Source organism: Artibeus jamaicensis, unplaced genomic scaffold (genome assembly GCF_021234435.1).
Source record: "Artibeus jamaicensis isolate MK-2021 breed Jamaican fruit bat unplaced genomic scaffold, CSHL_Jam_final scaffold_537, whole genome shotgun sequence".
NCBI classification, from domain to species: domain Eukaryota; kingdom Metazoa; phylum Chordata; class Mammalia; order Chiroptera; family Phyllostomidae; genus Artibeus; species Artibeus jamaicensis.
In genome coordinates, this window is record NW_026522047.1 from 24,072,952 (window position 1) to 24,089,334 (window position 16,383).

The 16,383-nt window shown below is 40.0% G+C and overlaps 1 protein-coding gene and 2 pseudogenes across 1 annotated transcript; 1 reads left to right on the plus strand and 2 right to left on the minus strand.

The window, feature by feature from the left end:
• Positions 1–3,946: 3,946 nt before the first annotated feature.
• On the plus strand, positions 3,947–4,639 carry LOC119045723 (putative tripartite motif-containing protein 61). The gene is given in 2 exon segments (XM_037140517.2): positions 3,947–4,599; positions 4,601–4,639. Coding segments are annotated over 2 exon segments (648 nt in total). The 5' UTR covers positions 3,947–3,990.
• Positions 4,640–9,838: 5,199 nt separating this feature from the next.
• LOC119045724 (putative tripartite motif-containing protein 61) lies at positions 9,839–10,475 on the minus strand (annotated as a pseudogene).
• Positions 10,476–12,143: 1,668 nt separating this feature from the next.
• On the minus strand, positions 12,144–12,281 carry LOC119045733 (uncharacterized; annotated as a pseudogene).
• Between the last annotated feature and the right edge of the window lie 4,102 nt (positions 12,282–16,383).

The following is a 16,383-nucleotide window of genomic DNA, read 5'->3' on the forward strand; positions in this document are numbered from 1 at the left end:
GCTGCGCAGACTCCGCCCGTTAGCCGGTCGGGGTGAGCACGTTGGCGTGAGCTGCACAGACGGAAGGAACCCGGTTCTGGGGTGGGGCGAAGTGGGGGCGACCGAGACTGGGGTGCGGACTGGGGTGAACCGGCACTGGCGTCTGCCGTGGTGGGTGAAGGAGGTGAGGAGGATAACAGGCCCTGTCAGAGCGGTTTGGGGGCTGCGGGAGAAACAAAGGTACTCACCGGATTTTTTGGAATAGATTTTCGGGCGGCAGAGCGGGTAATTTAGTGGTTCGGAGGAGCAGGCCGTACGGGGAGGGCCAGTTGCACCTATGGGTGTGGAGGGGACATGACGTGTGCCGCTCGCCTGGCCCAGGTCAGAGGCAGGTGCGGGCAAATCCTCGGACTCCACGTGAGGACCCGCCGCGTGTCAAGGCCTCTGTTCATGGCTGTTCCGGTTTCTTTCTCGATGTGCTTCCCAATTTAAGGTTTTGTATGTGTATCTGATTACGTAATTGAAGTTTAAATATTTACTGATATTTTCATAGGTGCGTATGTTCCCTTTTCACTCGGCAACAAACTGGAATTTGGTGAAATCATGTTGTTTTTGGTGTTTCAAGGACTCCAGAGTGAATTTGTACATTAGACACATTTTGAGTGTGAAGAAAAAATCAGCAGACCTACAATTAAACAATCCAAATAAGGATGATGCATCACCAAGCAAATCTCCTATAAGAAGCAGACTCTGACAGGGAGAACTTGAAACTATCTATCTAGACGTAGAGGCAAACCCCACAGCGTCCAAACCCACGAGACTGGCCCCACTGCAGAAGCCAGTCCCAAGTCCAGGTTGTTACCTGTACTTCTCATCCACTAGCTATTAATTAGAGGTTCCCACGACCCCCTCTTTGGGTTCCAGTAATTTGGTAGTGGGGCTCACTGAACTCCAGTGTTTACTTAGGTTTACCACCTTTGGTATAAAGGGTGGAGATGACAAGCCAGATGAAGAGGCACAAAGGGGGAGATCTGGAAATGTATTGAGGACAGGACCTTCTATCCTTGTGAAACTGGAATGTGTGCCACCCTCCCAGCATTTGGATGTGCTCCCCAACACAGAAACTCTTCAATTCTCCATCAATAGTTTTTACTGTTTTCACAGAACTTAATCTCCAGCCCCCAAAATTCAGTGGGTTGGCTGAAAGTTCTAATCTTCTCATCAATTGGTCTTTCTGGTGACCAGGCTCCTATGTGTCTATCGTGGCCCATGCTGTCACATCATTAGTATAAACTCAAATGTTCTAAAAGAGGGCTCCTAATAACAACTAGAATACACCACTATCACTCAGGAAACTTCAAGGGCTTTAGGATCTGTGTGCCAGGAATTAGGGACAAAGACCAAGTATATTTCTTGTTATACCAAGAAAGAATTTACAGAAGAAAATTGGAAATACTATTCAGAAATTTTTAAGTTTTGTGCCGCACATATTCTTATTGTTTAAAACCAGATGTCCCAAGAGGTTTATTTAAGTTTATGTGTATGCTGACAGCAAACTGAAAGGGAAGGGGAATGTAATTTTCCTTGTTCCACTGGTCCCTGACAGAATGGGGGATCAAAGAACCCCCCCCCCAATGGTACAAGTAGTCTGAGATCAACCTTGACTCCAACCCACAAAATGTAGAAGCAGATGGAATTTTAATGCCTGCCTTGGTCTTTCCTCAATCTGAGTTTATCTCAGTTTGGGAAATTTGTTGAGTGTAGGTGTGAATTGAGAACAAGGAAGAAGATGATGAATTTGAGTGGAGGAGAAAAGTGACTAGTTTGAAACCATTGTGAGGAAGAAAAAAGATGGAATGGCTCTGAGAGCATTTAGATGAAGGGAGGAAAAGATGAGGCTTAAAGAAGAGAGCAAGAGAACTGCTTGGCTAGAACAAACTAGAGAATTACTGAAATAGAATTTGAAAACTAAATCTTTGGAGGAAAAGCATTTAAAAAGGATTTTATTTATTTGCTTTTAGATAGAGGGGAAGGGAAGGAGAAAGAGAGGGAAACCTCAATGTGTAGTTGCCTCTCACTCATCCCCCAACCAGGGTTCTGGACCAAAACTCAGGCATATGCCCTGGCCAGAATGGAACCTTTGGTTTGCAGGAAAGGCCCAACTCACTGAACCACACCACTCAGGGCAAAAAGCAAAAAAAAACCCAAAACCCTTTTTTAAATCAAAGAATATGTTAAGAACCCATTATAGGAGAGAGAATATTATAATGAACCCAGGTGTGAAGAACCCAGGGGCTATAATTATAAATCTTTTGCCAGTCCTTACCTACAATCCTACCGAGTTCTTGCCATTTTTGTGAAACAAATCCAAAGACATCACAAGAGTTCACTTGTAAACTTTTTATTATACTTTCCAAAAGAAACAATTTACAAAGTTCTAATACCATTCAGTAGCTCAATCTAACATAATTGTCATTCTTTTTTTTATCCACAGATATCCAACTTCCATATTAAAATTTGATCAGGTATTTCAAGATGGGATATAATTAGGCTTATACATTGTAATCGGTTAGTATGTACTTTATACCTACTTTAATTCCTGTCTTCTCTCTCCGTAGGTTTTTTTATCTTCTTTTTACTTTTGTGTCAGGGAACATGGTTGAATTTTGAGTAGAGTTTATCACAGTCTGTATTTTACTAATTCCTTGCTCAGTGTGATATTAGAGGTTTACCAGAGAAAAAGAAATAGTATATCTCTGGAAAGAAATTTATTTACAAGTATTGTCTCACATAGTTAAGGAGACAGAAATCACATGATCTTCACTCTGCAAGTGGGAGACTGGAAAGACAGTGGTGTAGTTGGAAGGCCTGACAGTCTGAAAATAAATGGTACAGATTCCAGTCTGGGTCTGAAGGGTTGAGAACCAGGAGCATGCAGGATGGTGGATGTGCTAGCTTATTCAGTCCAGCAGAGAGTGAATTTAATGTTACCCCCAGTTTTGTTCCTTTCAAGCCCTCAGTGGACTGGATGATGCCCACTACATTGAGGAGGGCCTAATGCTTTGTTCATCCACCAATTTAAATATTAGTCTCTCCCAGAAGTCCTCTCACAGGCACACCCAGAAGTAGTGTTTCACCAGCTATGTGGGACTTTTCAGTGGCCCGATCAAGTTGACATGTAAAATTAACCAGGTGGTCCTTCACATGTTACTCCATTCTTTATATTTCCTGTAAGTAGGTTGGTAGGCCTCTGTTTGATGAGATTTAGGTTCATTTTTCTAGCAAAACATCTTTATAAATAGTGTTATTTTCTCCCTTCAACAGTTCTAATATCCGTCACTCTTTTTGTGAGAGTTAAGGCCAATGATAAATTCACCTAGATGGATTAATTCTTTTAGAGTTGCAAATTAGATGATAATCTTCACTGCTAACTCTTCCTCCTTAAATATTGTCATGATATTGTTTTGGTCTGAGGTACTTTTTGTTTTAATTTTTAAATTTTTTGATTGATTTTAGAGAGAGAGGAAGAGAAGAGAGAAAGAGATGAATTTGTTGTTTCGCTTACTCATACATTCATTGGTTGTTTCTTGTATGTGCCCTGACCAGGGATCAAACCTACAACTTTGGTGTACCTGGATGATGCTGTAACCAGCTGAGCCACGCAGCTAGGACTCTGAGGTACTTTTTCAAACAGGGATGGAAGGATTAATGCTGATTGAACTGTCCTCTAAATGATAATATTTTTTGCCCACAGAAAGCACATATGACTTGGATTGTCCTGGGTTTTTGCCTATGAGGAGACCAGATGATCTACAATTGGAAAAAAGGCATTAAATAAGGAGAGGGTGACAAGAAAGCTGGACATCTGCTGGTGGCTAGGACTTTTCTTAGAAGCTCCCACCACCTTCCACAGTTAGCAACAACTGAGAAAACGTCAGCTTCTCACTATTCCTAGTTCCTAGAGCATACTAACTGCTGAGAGTTTCTTCAGACAGAAACTTGCACTGCACAATGGACTTTGCAGCCTCCCTCGTTGAACTCCAAGCAGAGGCCAGCTGCCCCCTCTGCTTGGATTACCTGAGAGACCCAGTGACCACTGAGTGTGGACATAATTTCTGTCGCTCCTGCATCCACCAGCGCTGGGAAGATCTCCAGGACATCTTTCCCTGTCCTATCTGCCTCCACCACTGCCCTGACATGAACTTCAAGAAGAACACTCAATTATGTCACATAACTGATATTGTTAAGCAGATTCCCACCATAGGGAGGGAGAGAGAACTGCAGGAAGAAAAACTCCTATGTATGAAGCATCATGAGGTTCTGACTCTGTTCTGTGAGGAGGACCTGGAGCTCTTGTGTCCCCAGTGCAGTGTCTCATCAGACTACGAGGATCATCTCCTGATACCCATTGAGGAAGCTGCAGCTATCTACAGAAAGAGGCTCAAAAATTATCTTGAGGCACTGACAGTGGAGGTTGAAGATGCTGAAACGGGATTTGAAAACCAAGTGGCAAATATTTTCGAAGTGCAGAAAAAGATGGAGAGTTGCAGGAGAGAATTACTGTATGAATGTAAAGAATTTAAGAATTCGTTGAAAGGAGAGCAAGATGAAATCAATGCCAGTCTACTTGTGGAAGAGAAAGATATTAAAGAAAAACTAACTGAAAATAGAGAGCAAATTTCAAACCATATGCTCATGCTAAATAATCTGTTACTTGAAATAGCAGGGAAGTATTTCCAAACAGACCTGGATTTACTTACAGATATTGAAAGTATCCATAAGAGGTATGAAAATTTAGCAACCCCAGCAGTCTTTTCATATGAATTAAAGGAGGAGATTTGCATCCTCCCTCCACATTATTTTGGCCTCCATAAAATGATCAGCACATTTCAGGTAGATTTGACCCTGGATCCTGAAACTGCCCACCCAAGTCTCATTATCTCAAGAGATAGAAAAAGTATGACATATAAGGCACCGAGTGGTCTTCATGATCCCCAGGTACGCACTTCTTACCCAGCAGTCCTCAGTTCTGAGGCATTTGATGCTGGCAGGCACTATTGGCAGGTAGACATAGGAGGCACAGGTGAATGGTCTTTAGGTATATGTAAAGAATCTTTCCCTAGAAATGCTTTTATATCACTAGCACCAAACAGTAGGTGCTGGCACATTGAGCTTTGTGCTAGTATATGCGGAACATGCCGTAGAGGACATATCATGCAAGTTGGCATTTTTCTGGACTATGAGTTGGGAGAGATTTCATTTTATAATATGAATAACAGGTCATATTTGTATAAATTCTCTGATACATTTACAGAAAAACTTATGCCTTATTTCTCTAGTGCACCTTCTTCAAAATCTCTTACAGTCAGTATCATCAGAGACAAACGATGAAGAACTTGGAGGACAGTTTTGTATGTGGTTATTTTCTTCCCTTGTTTTTTGAAGCAATAGTTATAATGAAGATTCTGGTACCAGTTTTGATGTTTGACTGTTGAAAGCTTTTGGGACTCATGCTTCTCTGTTTCCCTTAACTCACAGCTGGGAAAGCTGAAAAGAAAGCCCAGGTGCTCCATCCTTTGGTGTAGGTAGGTGGGAAGTTCCAACCAAGCAAGTCCCTAGTAGTGCCAGCACCCTCCCTCCCCCAGCACCCAGTAACCAACATGAACACCACAAGCTACTCCCTTTTCCCGGTGCTCTGAGTTATTTTGGGACATACTCTGAGATTCACCCTACTCTCCCCACAAAACTTCTTAATGTGAGTAATAAACCTTTTAATACACTGCTGGTAGGTGGTGGTGAGTCATTATCAATCTTAACATTTGAAGCAAATTTAACATGAGTCCCCACCCTGACTATGCAACCTGGTCACCACCATTGGCAGTGTGAATAGAATTATCCAGATGTGAAGTGCCTCTAGCTGGGGGGTTCTCTGGCTTCATGTGTAACAGGCTCTGCTTTGCTAGGCAAGGGTGCCCTTTAGCTTTGTGCTGCTTTGCTAAGTTTTCCCCAGGCTTTGTTTACATTTAACTGACCTAAGAAGTCTCAATAAGGATCACATTGTATTTTTTTATTATTTTTTGTATAATTTTGGGGAATTCTAATTATTTTCATTTGTTTGCTATTTTATAAAATCATTTTCATGTATATCCTCCAAATGTCACATACTCATGTTTAACATTATATGAAACTGTTGACCTTTTAGAACATGCCCATGTTTGAAAGCCTGTATGTGTATTGTTCATAGTGTTACAAAATAAAAGTTTTACCTTGTATATCTCTGTGCTTACTATTTATTTATCTTCATAATTGAAAAGATGCTTAGCACAGCTTTCCTTGAGGTGCAAGGGACCCTGGCACTGGTCACAGTAGCCATACCATGCTGTGGTGATCTCAATTGCTTAGCAAGAATAAAACAAGTACTCATTCTTACAAAGTGCGGTGTGGGGCACTGCTGCATTACCCGCTCAGGAATCTAACTCCCTCAGTCATGGGTTGTCACAGCACTGGCTCACTACAACTAGAGAAAGGGAGCGCTAAATTGCACACTGGGCCTCGAAGGCCAACATCAGGAAGAGATACATTTTTTACCCCCACTCTACTTTCTAAAAGTAATTGCAAGCCTCTGTCTGCAAGGGGTGTGGAAGAATGCATGTATTGTGAGGTGAAGAGCTAGTTTGCCATTAATTCCTGATCCAATTAGATATTAGTGAAATTTCCATTAATGATGAATGCTAGATTTAAAAGTCTTGAACTATAACTTGTAAACAGATTTAACAGACATTTACAATATCTAATCCTACAGTGGTTCAGTAAATTCCCACAATAAAGAAGATACTCCCTTTAAGTAAAATAGCCTTACAATATTCTTTATTTGGTAGAATAATAAACTAGTATTATTTTGAAATTTTGGTAATTCATTAAGAAATGAATCATTGAGACTAATGTTTAAACTCAATGAATCCTGGCTGGTGTGGCTCAGTGGATTAAGCACTGGCCTGGTCTCTAGAGGGAGGTGGGCAAGTGGCAAGCAATTGATGTTTCTTTTGTATATGGGTGATTTTCCCCTCTCTTTCACCCTCACTTCCCCTCTGTAAAATAAGAAATTACTTAAATCCATAAGTAAGTAAATAAATAAACTCAGTAGGATGAATGGGGATAAAAATCTCAATTGGGATGGATTTCTGTGGATATATTGGCTAGGAGCTACTTAAAGGACTGTTGTGACATTTGAAAGCCAGCGGTGGAGCTGAGGCATGTTTAGAACAGAGCTCAGGCAGGAAGTTCACACTTGGAATGATCCAACATACGCAAAATTCAGTTGCCATGGTTACTTAAATAGCCCAAGTATGTCACAGGTTTAAATTTTAAACATGGTATACTAACAGTAATTCTCAAAGCAGCCACAAGATGGGCTCAGAGGATGGAGTCTCCAGCCACAGAGGATCACTCCTCAGCGACCATCGCTTACAAGTTCTGCTTTCTACACAACGGTAGTATACCATTTGGCTGTTTTCTGTCACTGTATAACAGAATTATATAGGGCCTCATTAAGTGAACAACAAACCATTTCACACCCTCTTGGTGTGTTTGTGCCACAGTCTTCACACCAGAACCAAATTTTAGTGGCTTAAAGTTTTGCCATGTGGCATGGCCATAATCATAGCACTTAGCATGTTGCACGATTCCTGGGATATTCTGACCCCAGGAAGAATGGTGTATTTGTGTTTGTTTTCCAGCTATTATGAGACAAGCAGTTTCGTCCCTCACTTTCTGATCTTATCTACATTTTATTTGTGATTCCGCACTGCTCTTGGGAAAAATAGGAAAGTCTATTATAAATTCTATACACTTATATTTATATAAAATAAAAGTATCACATCACTGTTTCTTCTGAAAAAAATCTACCACAAATCTCTCTCTTTTTTTTTAAAGTTTGAAGAGGCAGTGAATATTCAAAAACAACTCAAAGCCTGGTGGTGTTGCTAAGTGGATTGTGGGCCAGCCTGGGAACCGTAAAGTCACTGGTTCCATTCCTAGTCAGGGCACATGCCAGGTTGCTGGTCACATCCCCAGTTTGGGGTGTGCAAGAGGTAACTGATCCATGTATCTCTAGCAAATTGGTGTTTCTTTCCCTCTCTTCTACTCTCTTAAAATGCACACACACACACACACACACACAAAATCTAAAAAAATAAAAAGAAAAAATAAAAACAATACATGAAATAAATCTACATAAGAAAATTTGAAAAATATCTCCAGATAGTACTCTTAAAAAGTGTGAAAAAAGCAAAGGCCATACCATATTCATATTGGAAAATCAATAAAGAAAAATTGTTTGTATATTTGTATATGAACACTACATTCCTGAAATTTGCAGAAGAAACATAAAAATCGTAAGGCTGAGAAATAGCCTGGATCCTGATGGTTTGGAGTCAAAAAGCAATTTGGTTTTCAATGTACCCCCTACAATATGGGGTCTGTTATCGAATTTTTAATATAGTTCCTCCTTTAAAAAAATTAACAACACAAGCCTATTAGACATTCACTGAGAAATTACTAGTTATAATGTTATAATGTTGCTGATTGAAAGAAAGCCGTGATCCTATATCCTATTCACAAATTAGACACACACCCACATGGAGGAAGTCTTAAAGCATCTTATCTCGATGTTGTCTGTACTGGCCAGTTCTGGCCTGGGGCGGGGGGTGGGGTGTCTGTTGATGGGACCTTGGCATCTAGACTTCTAACAGCGGCTCACATCTAATCCAAGTTTATAAAAGGTCTGCTGGTGAATAATTAAAGGAGATACCACCCTGGGGTTGATGAGCTCAGAAAGGACACCAGGGTTACAGTTGCACATGGGTTTGTTTTTAACTTCTGTGTGAAATAAAGCCACCAGGAGCAATAGGTAGGTTGGAGCTTCCCACCTACCTGCACCAAAGAATGGAACACCCGGGCTTTCTCTTCAGCTTTCCCAGCTGTGAGTTAAGGGGAGCTGAGAAGCATGAGTCCCAAAAGCTTTCAACAGTCAAACATCAAAACTGGAACCAGAATCTTCGTTATAACTATTGCTTCCAAAAAAACAAAGGAAGAAAATAACCACATACAAAACTGTTCTTCAAGTTTTTCATGATTTGTCTCTGATGATACTGATTCTGTGAGAGTTTTTGAGAGATTTTGAAGAAGGTGCACTAGAGAAATAAGGTATAAGATTTTCAGTAGACATATCAATGAATCTACACAAATATGACCTGTTGATCATATTATAAAATGAAACCTATCCCAACTTGTAGTCCAGAAAACCCAATCACTCGAATAGAGCATAGACAACATGAACTTGTCCAGAGGGGATATTGCCAGCATCTGTTGCTTGGGAATGGTGACTTAAGAGTATTTCTGGGGAAAGATTCTTTACACACACCTAAGAAGTACTTACCTGTGCCTCCTATGTCTACCTGCCAATAGTGCCTGCCAGCATCAAATGCCTCAGAACTGAGGACTGCTGGGTAAGAAGTGCGTACCTGGGGATCATAAAGACCACTCGGTGCCTTATATGTCATACTTTTTCTATCTCTTGAGATAATGAGACTTGGGTGGGCAGTTTCAGGATCCAGGGTCAAATCTACCTGAAATGTGCTGATCATTTTATGCAGGCCAAAATAATGTGGAGAGAGGATGCAAATCTCCTCCTTTAATTCATATGGAAAAACTGCTGGGGTCTCTAAGTGTTCATACCTCTTATGGATACTTTCGATCCCTTTCAGTAAATTCAGGTCTGTCTGGAAATACTTCCCTGCCATTTCGCTTAATATATTATTTAACATGAACATATGGTTTGAGATTTGTCTTCTATTTTCAGTTAGTTTTTCTTCAACATCCTTTTCTTCCGTTAATAGAATGGAATTAATTTGATCTTGCTCTAATTTGATCTTGCTTAACTTCTTTACATTCATAGTGTAATTCCCGTTTCCAATATTCCATCTTCCTCATCACTTGCAAAGTTTTTGCAGCTTGATATTTCTATCCAATTCCTGCATCTTCAATCTCCCTACTCAGGTGCACAACATACCTTTCCTCTTGTTACTGGGTTCAGATTCCTCAACGGGTATCAGGGGCTAATCCTCGTAGTCTGATGAGACACTGCATTGGGGATACAACAGCCCCAGGTCCTCCTCACAGAACAGGGTCAGAACCTCATGATGCTTCACACACAGGGGTTTTTCTTCCTGCAGTTCTCTCTCCCTCCTTATGGTGGGAATCTGCTTCACAATATCAGTTATGTGACATAATTGACTGTTCTTGAAGTTCCTGTCAGGTCAGTGGTGGAGGCAGACAGGACAGGGAAAGATGTCCTAGAGATCTTCCCAGCGCTGGTGGATGCAGGAGTGACAGAATTTATATCCACACTCAGTGGTCACTGGGTCTCTCAGGTAATCCAGGCAGAGGGGACAGCTGGCCTCTGCTTGGAGCTCAACAAGAGAAGCTGCAAAGTCCATTATGCAGTGCAGGTTTCTGTCTGAAGAAACTCTCAGCAGTTAGTATGATCCTTCAGAACCTAGGACTGTGGACTGCTGTCTGCCCAGTTCTTGCTCTCTGTGGAAGGCAGCAGGAGCTTCTAAGAAGAATTCAAGCCACCAGGAGATATTCAATCTTTCTTCTCATCCTCTATATATATACTGACACATTTTCCCAAGTTACATGGTAAAAAACCCAGGACAATCCAAGTCATACGTGGTTTTGTGGACAAAACAAGATTGCATTTAAAAGTTCAACCAGCATCAACCCTTCCATTTCTGGAGGAAGAAATGTGTCAGGTAGACAAAATTAGTTATTATGACAATATTTAAGGATAAGTTAGCAGTAAAGACTTTGATCTGTTTGCAACTCCAAATGAATTAGTCAATCTAAGCAAATTTATCATTCATTTCAACCATCACAAAAAGAGTGATCCTGGCCAGGTTTCCAGTTGGTCAGAGCATTCACCCAAAGCCAAGGTCACAGGTTTAATTTCTGGTCCAGGCACATTCAAGAATAAACCAACAAATGCATGATTAAGTGGAAAAACAAGTCCATCTCTCTCTCTCCCCCTCTCTTTTTCTCCTCTTGGCTCTCCAAAATTTAATTCAATCAATAACAGAAATATATTTTTTAAATGATAAGCATATCATAGAATTGCTGAAATAAGTACATAACACTATTTGTGAAAAAATTTTGGCAGAAAATTAACCTAAATCTCATCAAGCACAAGTCCAGCTACCTATTTACAGGAAATAAGAGAGATGGAGAAACATGTGAAGGACTACCTGGTCAATTTTATGTGAAACTTGACTGGGCCACTGGATGTCGTGGATCACTGGTGACATGCTAGTTCTGGGTGTGACTGTGAGGACATTTCTGGGAGTGATTAGTATTTGAATCAGTGAATGAGCAAAGTAGATGGCCCTGCCCCAAATGAGCATTATCTAATCCACTGGTCCATTGGGGATTTGAAGAGAACAAAAACTGGAGGAACACTGGATTCACTCTCAGCTGGACAGAATAAGCCTCCACATCCACATCCTCTCCTGGATGTTCCTGGTTCTCAGCACTTCAGACACACACTGAAATCTGTACCATGCGTTCTAAAACTCTTCTGCCTTCCAACGACATTACCATCTTTCCCAAGTCTCCTGCTTACAGATAGCAGATCACGGGACTTCCTTGTCAGCCAATATTTTTTAATAATGTTTTTAGATACATACTACTGGTTCTGTTTCTCTGATAAACCATCATCAAGACGTTGAGTAGATGATCAGTAAAATCCAGACTGCGACAAACTCTACTAAAAATTTAGTCTCACTTCTTCAACACAAATATAAAGAAAAAATAACATCTCATAGAGGGTGAATGTGGAAATTAAAGTAGACTTAAAAGCTATACTAGCCCTGGCTGGTGTAGCTCAGTGGACTGAGCATGGGCCTGTTTAGCAAAGGGTTGCCGGTTCAGTTTCCAGTCAGGGCACATGCCTGGGTTGCGGGCCAGGTCCCCAGTAGGGGACACATGAGAGGCAACCACACAATGATGTTTCTCTCCCACGCTTTCTCCTTTCCTTCCCCTCTCTCTAAAAATAAATAAATAAAATATTTTTTAAAAAAAGCTATACTAAACCATTTTTTGTTTGCTTGTCTTGGTACACTGTTCCTGAAAGTGCTGCAATACCAGGCCAATAAGTGGAGTGGATAGAGCAAGCACCTATTCTATCTCCTAATTCCAAAAATTTATTTACTCTATTAATAAATATATCAAATAAACATTACATATTTATTTATAAACATTTAAATATATTAAATAAATATATTTAATATATTAAATGTGTGTTATTTATATGTTAAATATATATTAAATAACATTAATATATTTAATGTACTTTAAATAATATAAATAATAATTATCATTTAAATAATTACAAGTAATTATTTAAATTATAAATAATTTAGTAATTATTATTTACTAATAATTATTTAAACTATTTGTCATTATTGTCATTGTCATTGTCAAATATATTGTCATTATTTAAATGACAATAATTATTCGATTAATTAAATAATATTAATACTATATTTGATGTATTAAATATGTATTAAATGTTAATATATATTAAATATATTAAATATTATTTGTAAATCTAATTTCATTTGATTTAGAAATACTTGATCAAAATTCAGTTGGGAAATTGGGTATCTGAGGATTTAAAAAATGATAATTGTGTTACATTGAGATAATAAATGGCATAAGAAGTATGTGAATAAAGAATCTTTTTTAGAAATATATACTAAAAAGTCTACAAGTGAAATGCTAGGGTTTTCTTGTAAAAAAAATGGCAAAATGTTATAGGACTATAGGTGGAAATTACAAAAAGATTATAATCATAGCATGAGTTTTTCCTACACGAGATTATAATATTTTCTCTCCCATTCTGGATGCATTAAACATTCTATGATTTTAAAAATAATTAGAAAGATTTACCTTTTGAATTCAGTTTGCCATTTAAATAGGGCAATAATTTTCTGCTCTATTTTAGCCCAGAGATGATTATTCTTATTCTCTTCTTTAAATATTTTCTTTCATCTCAAAACTCTCAGCTTCATTCCATTTCTTTCCTTCCCCACAGTTGTTTTCAACTCCCCTTTCTTCTCCACTCCAAATCCATCATCTTCTGCCCTGTTCTCACTTCCTCTCCCCACTAACAAATCTCCTAAATTGAGAAATACTGAGATTGAGGGAAGACCAAGGCAGGCATTAAAATTCCACCTGCTTGTATGTTAATTCGGTTGAATCTGAGGCCTGAACTCAGACTACCTGTGTCATTGGGGTTGGGTCTTTGATCTTGTTTTATTTCAGGGACACATGAAACAAAGAAAATAACACTCACCTTCCCTTTCAGTTTTGTGTCAGCATACCCATCAATTTCTCTTTTTTTTCTTTTTTTTAATTTTAGAGAAGGAGAGAAATATAAATGTATGGTTGCCTCTCATGGGCCCCTGCTTGGAACTGGCCTGCAACCCAGGCATGTACCCTGACTGGGAATCAAACTGCGATGCTCTGGTTCACAGGCCCACGCTCAATCCACTGAGCTACACCAGCCAGGGCAAAATTTAGATAAACCTCTAGGAGCACCTGGTTTTACACAGTAATAGATACTAGACATTGAGATATTCTAGAAGATTCCAACAGGTGGCTTCAGACTAGGGCTTCTGGGCGCTTTGCACATGGAGATATCGGTCACCCCTCAAATTGGTATCACAGTATCTGTATTTTTAGCAAACAGTTTGATGAGCAAGGCTCATTGAGGGAGATGAACAATAATAAAAGCATGTGTCTTAACTTGACTCCAAGTTAGGATTCCCTTGCAAGCTGTGGTCAAGGTCTTCCTAGAGCAGCCACACACAAGACCAGTGCTTTCCCAGTGCTCCTGCCTCCTACTCCCATATAGTCTGGACTCCCAATTTACTTGGAACCAGCTGCTTTGGGTGAGTCTGTGAAGAGGATCACCAGGAAAAGTCTTCAGAACCAGTCTCTAAGCTAGTCTAGCATGTTATAATGTGGCCATGGCATATACACACACACACACACACACACACACACACACACACACACATATATATATATATATATATATATATATATATATATATATATATATATATACACACATATATACCACTCGGAGGGTGGAACTATTTAGAGCACTGCTCACCAAAATCTGGTTGCTCCTCCCTTGTAGGGGGTATGGGCAAGAGTGAGTGTGAGGGGGTGTTCAGAAGTGCTGGTAGATGGAGAGGAGATCTCCTATTATCACCTTATGCTAATAGAGATTAACCCTGTGTTATAATGCACCATCTAATTTGCATATCTGTAATACTCTCTTGACCTTCTCAACACCCTTTAATCCCATCTTTGCTGAGAAAAAACCAGAAAATAAAAGTAAAATAATTCTTTTCATCTTGGCCCTGCATAATGGCTCCTGTCAAGATGGGAGAAGAGAAAAAGCCATTGTGCCATCAAAGAGGTAGTGACACAGAATACACCATCAACATTCACAAGCGCATCCATGCAGTGATTTTCAAGAAGTGGTCCACTCTGGCTCTCAGAGAGACCCAGAAATATGTCATGAAGAGATGTGAACTCCAGACATACATGTTGACACTAGGCACAGCAAAGCTGCCTGGACCAAAGGAATAAAGAATGTCCATAGCGTATTCTGGGGTGGTGTCCAGAAAACGGAACGAGGATAAAGATTCTCCAAACAAGATTTATGTCTTGGTTACCTATGTGCCTGTCACCACTTTCTAAAATCTACAAAGAAGTAATGTGGATGAGAATGAACTGCGGGCTGTCAAATAAAGTTATAAAACTGCAACAACAAAAATAATAAAATATTACAAAAAATAGAAGTACAGTACTGTTTCTTCAAAGAAAAATCTGGCAAATATAATTGATCTCATTTGGTTTTACATTGAAGAAGCAGTTCATGCTTATAGCAATACATGAAATACATCTATGTACATGAGTGTGAAAAACCCTTTAGACATACTTTTTATAAAAAGCAAAATGTAGGGAGCATGTAAGATCTTGCTTCCCAGAAATTGTCACCAATTTTGGCTCAAATAAACAGAAAAATTTAAAAAAAAAAGAAAGCAAAGTGTAAGACATAGAACATAGTTGCTCATATTGCATTATTAGCCAAGCAACATAAAATGTTGCCGTCTGGTCTCAGACTGTACATCCTCAGTCTGTTTAACAGTTTAGTTTCTCTCTCTCAGCCTGTTACAGAACAGAATGAGGGTGGGAAGTAAACATATACTATTACCGAAAGGACCCCCTTTTTTCTCCGGGAGTTCCCCCCACACTGGGTTCGTTTTGCCCACCAACAGAGGAAAGACATCTCTCAATGCCAGAGACTGGTGAAAAGGAAAGAAATTATTTATTTAAGTTATACAGACAGAGTAATGACTTACTGTCTTCATTAAAATACTAAAGTCCTTTAGAATACCCACAGATGCACATAGTCCTTCCTTCTCCCTCTGCCCAGTCTGGGTACCGTATCTCAGGAAAAGAAGTAGAAGTCCATGATCCAGGCTCCCAGCACCATCAGCTGTGTTGCTACCATGATCTCCAGTTAATCCAAAGCCACGTGGCACCTTCTCATGGTCCACCAGCAAGAGTCCTTTCATCCCTTTCTTCCAGGCAAAGTCTCTCCTGCTCCCATGTGGCAAAAGGGAGCAACCCGAAGCCATGTGGCCCCAGACTTCTGCCACAGCCTCGTAGTCCTGACCTGGCATGGCTGCTGCACCTGGGTTTAAATCCCTGAGCCAATCTTCCTCTGCAGCCCCATTTCCAACTTCTCCCACAATCTGTTACACCTGCCAGCATTACCATATTTTTTCCAGCTTTACTGGGTTACCATAATAAGTCTAGGCAGGCATAGTCCCATGGCGTGGAGGCAATCATCTCCAAACTTTCACGCAGGTGTTGTAACCAGGGGGCGTTGCTTCCAGTTACATCCTGGGTTGAAGTCATTCCCATTCCCTTAGCTTAAAGCATAGCCACAGCTATTTAACATATCTATGAAACCAGTTGAAGGTTATAGATATGTTAAGTGGCCATGCTTGAGGAAAGCTGTTGCTATGCAAAACAACTCTCAATGGACCTGCTCCATGTGTCCCATCCCCCAGCTCAGACTGGTGGAGGTGAGGACATCATATATATTTTTTTCTCCAATATTTCTGGACACCCTGAGTTCTGGACACCATTAGAAATCCCCGTTTGGGGCCCCCACTTGGCTGCACCCTGTTACAAGCCTTCTCAAAGGAGGGTGAGTTCTCAGGTTCTTTCCCATGGCTTTGTTCTTCATTGACATCTTTA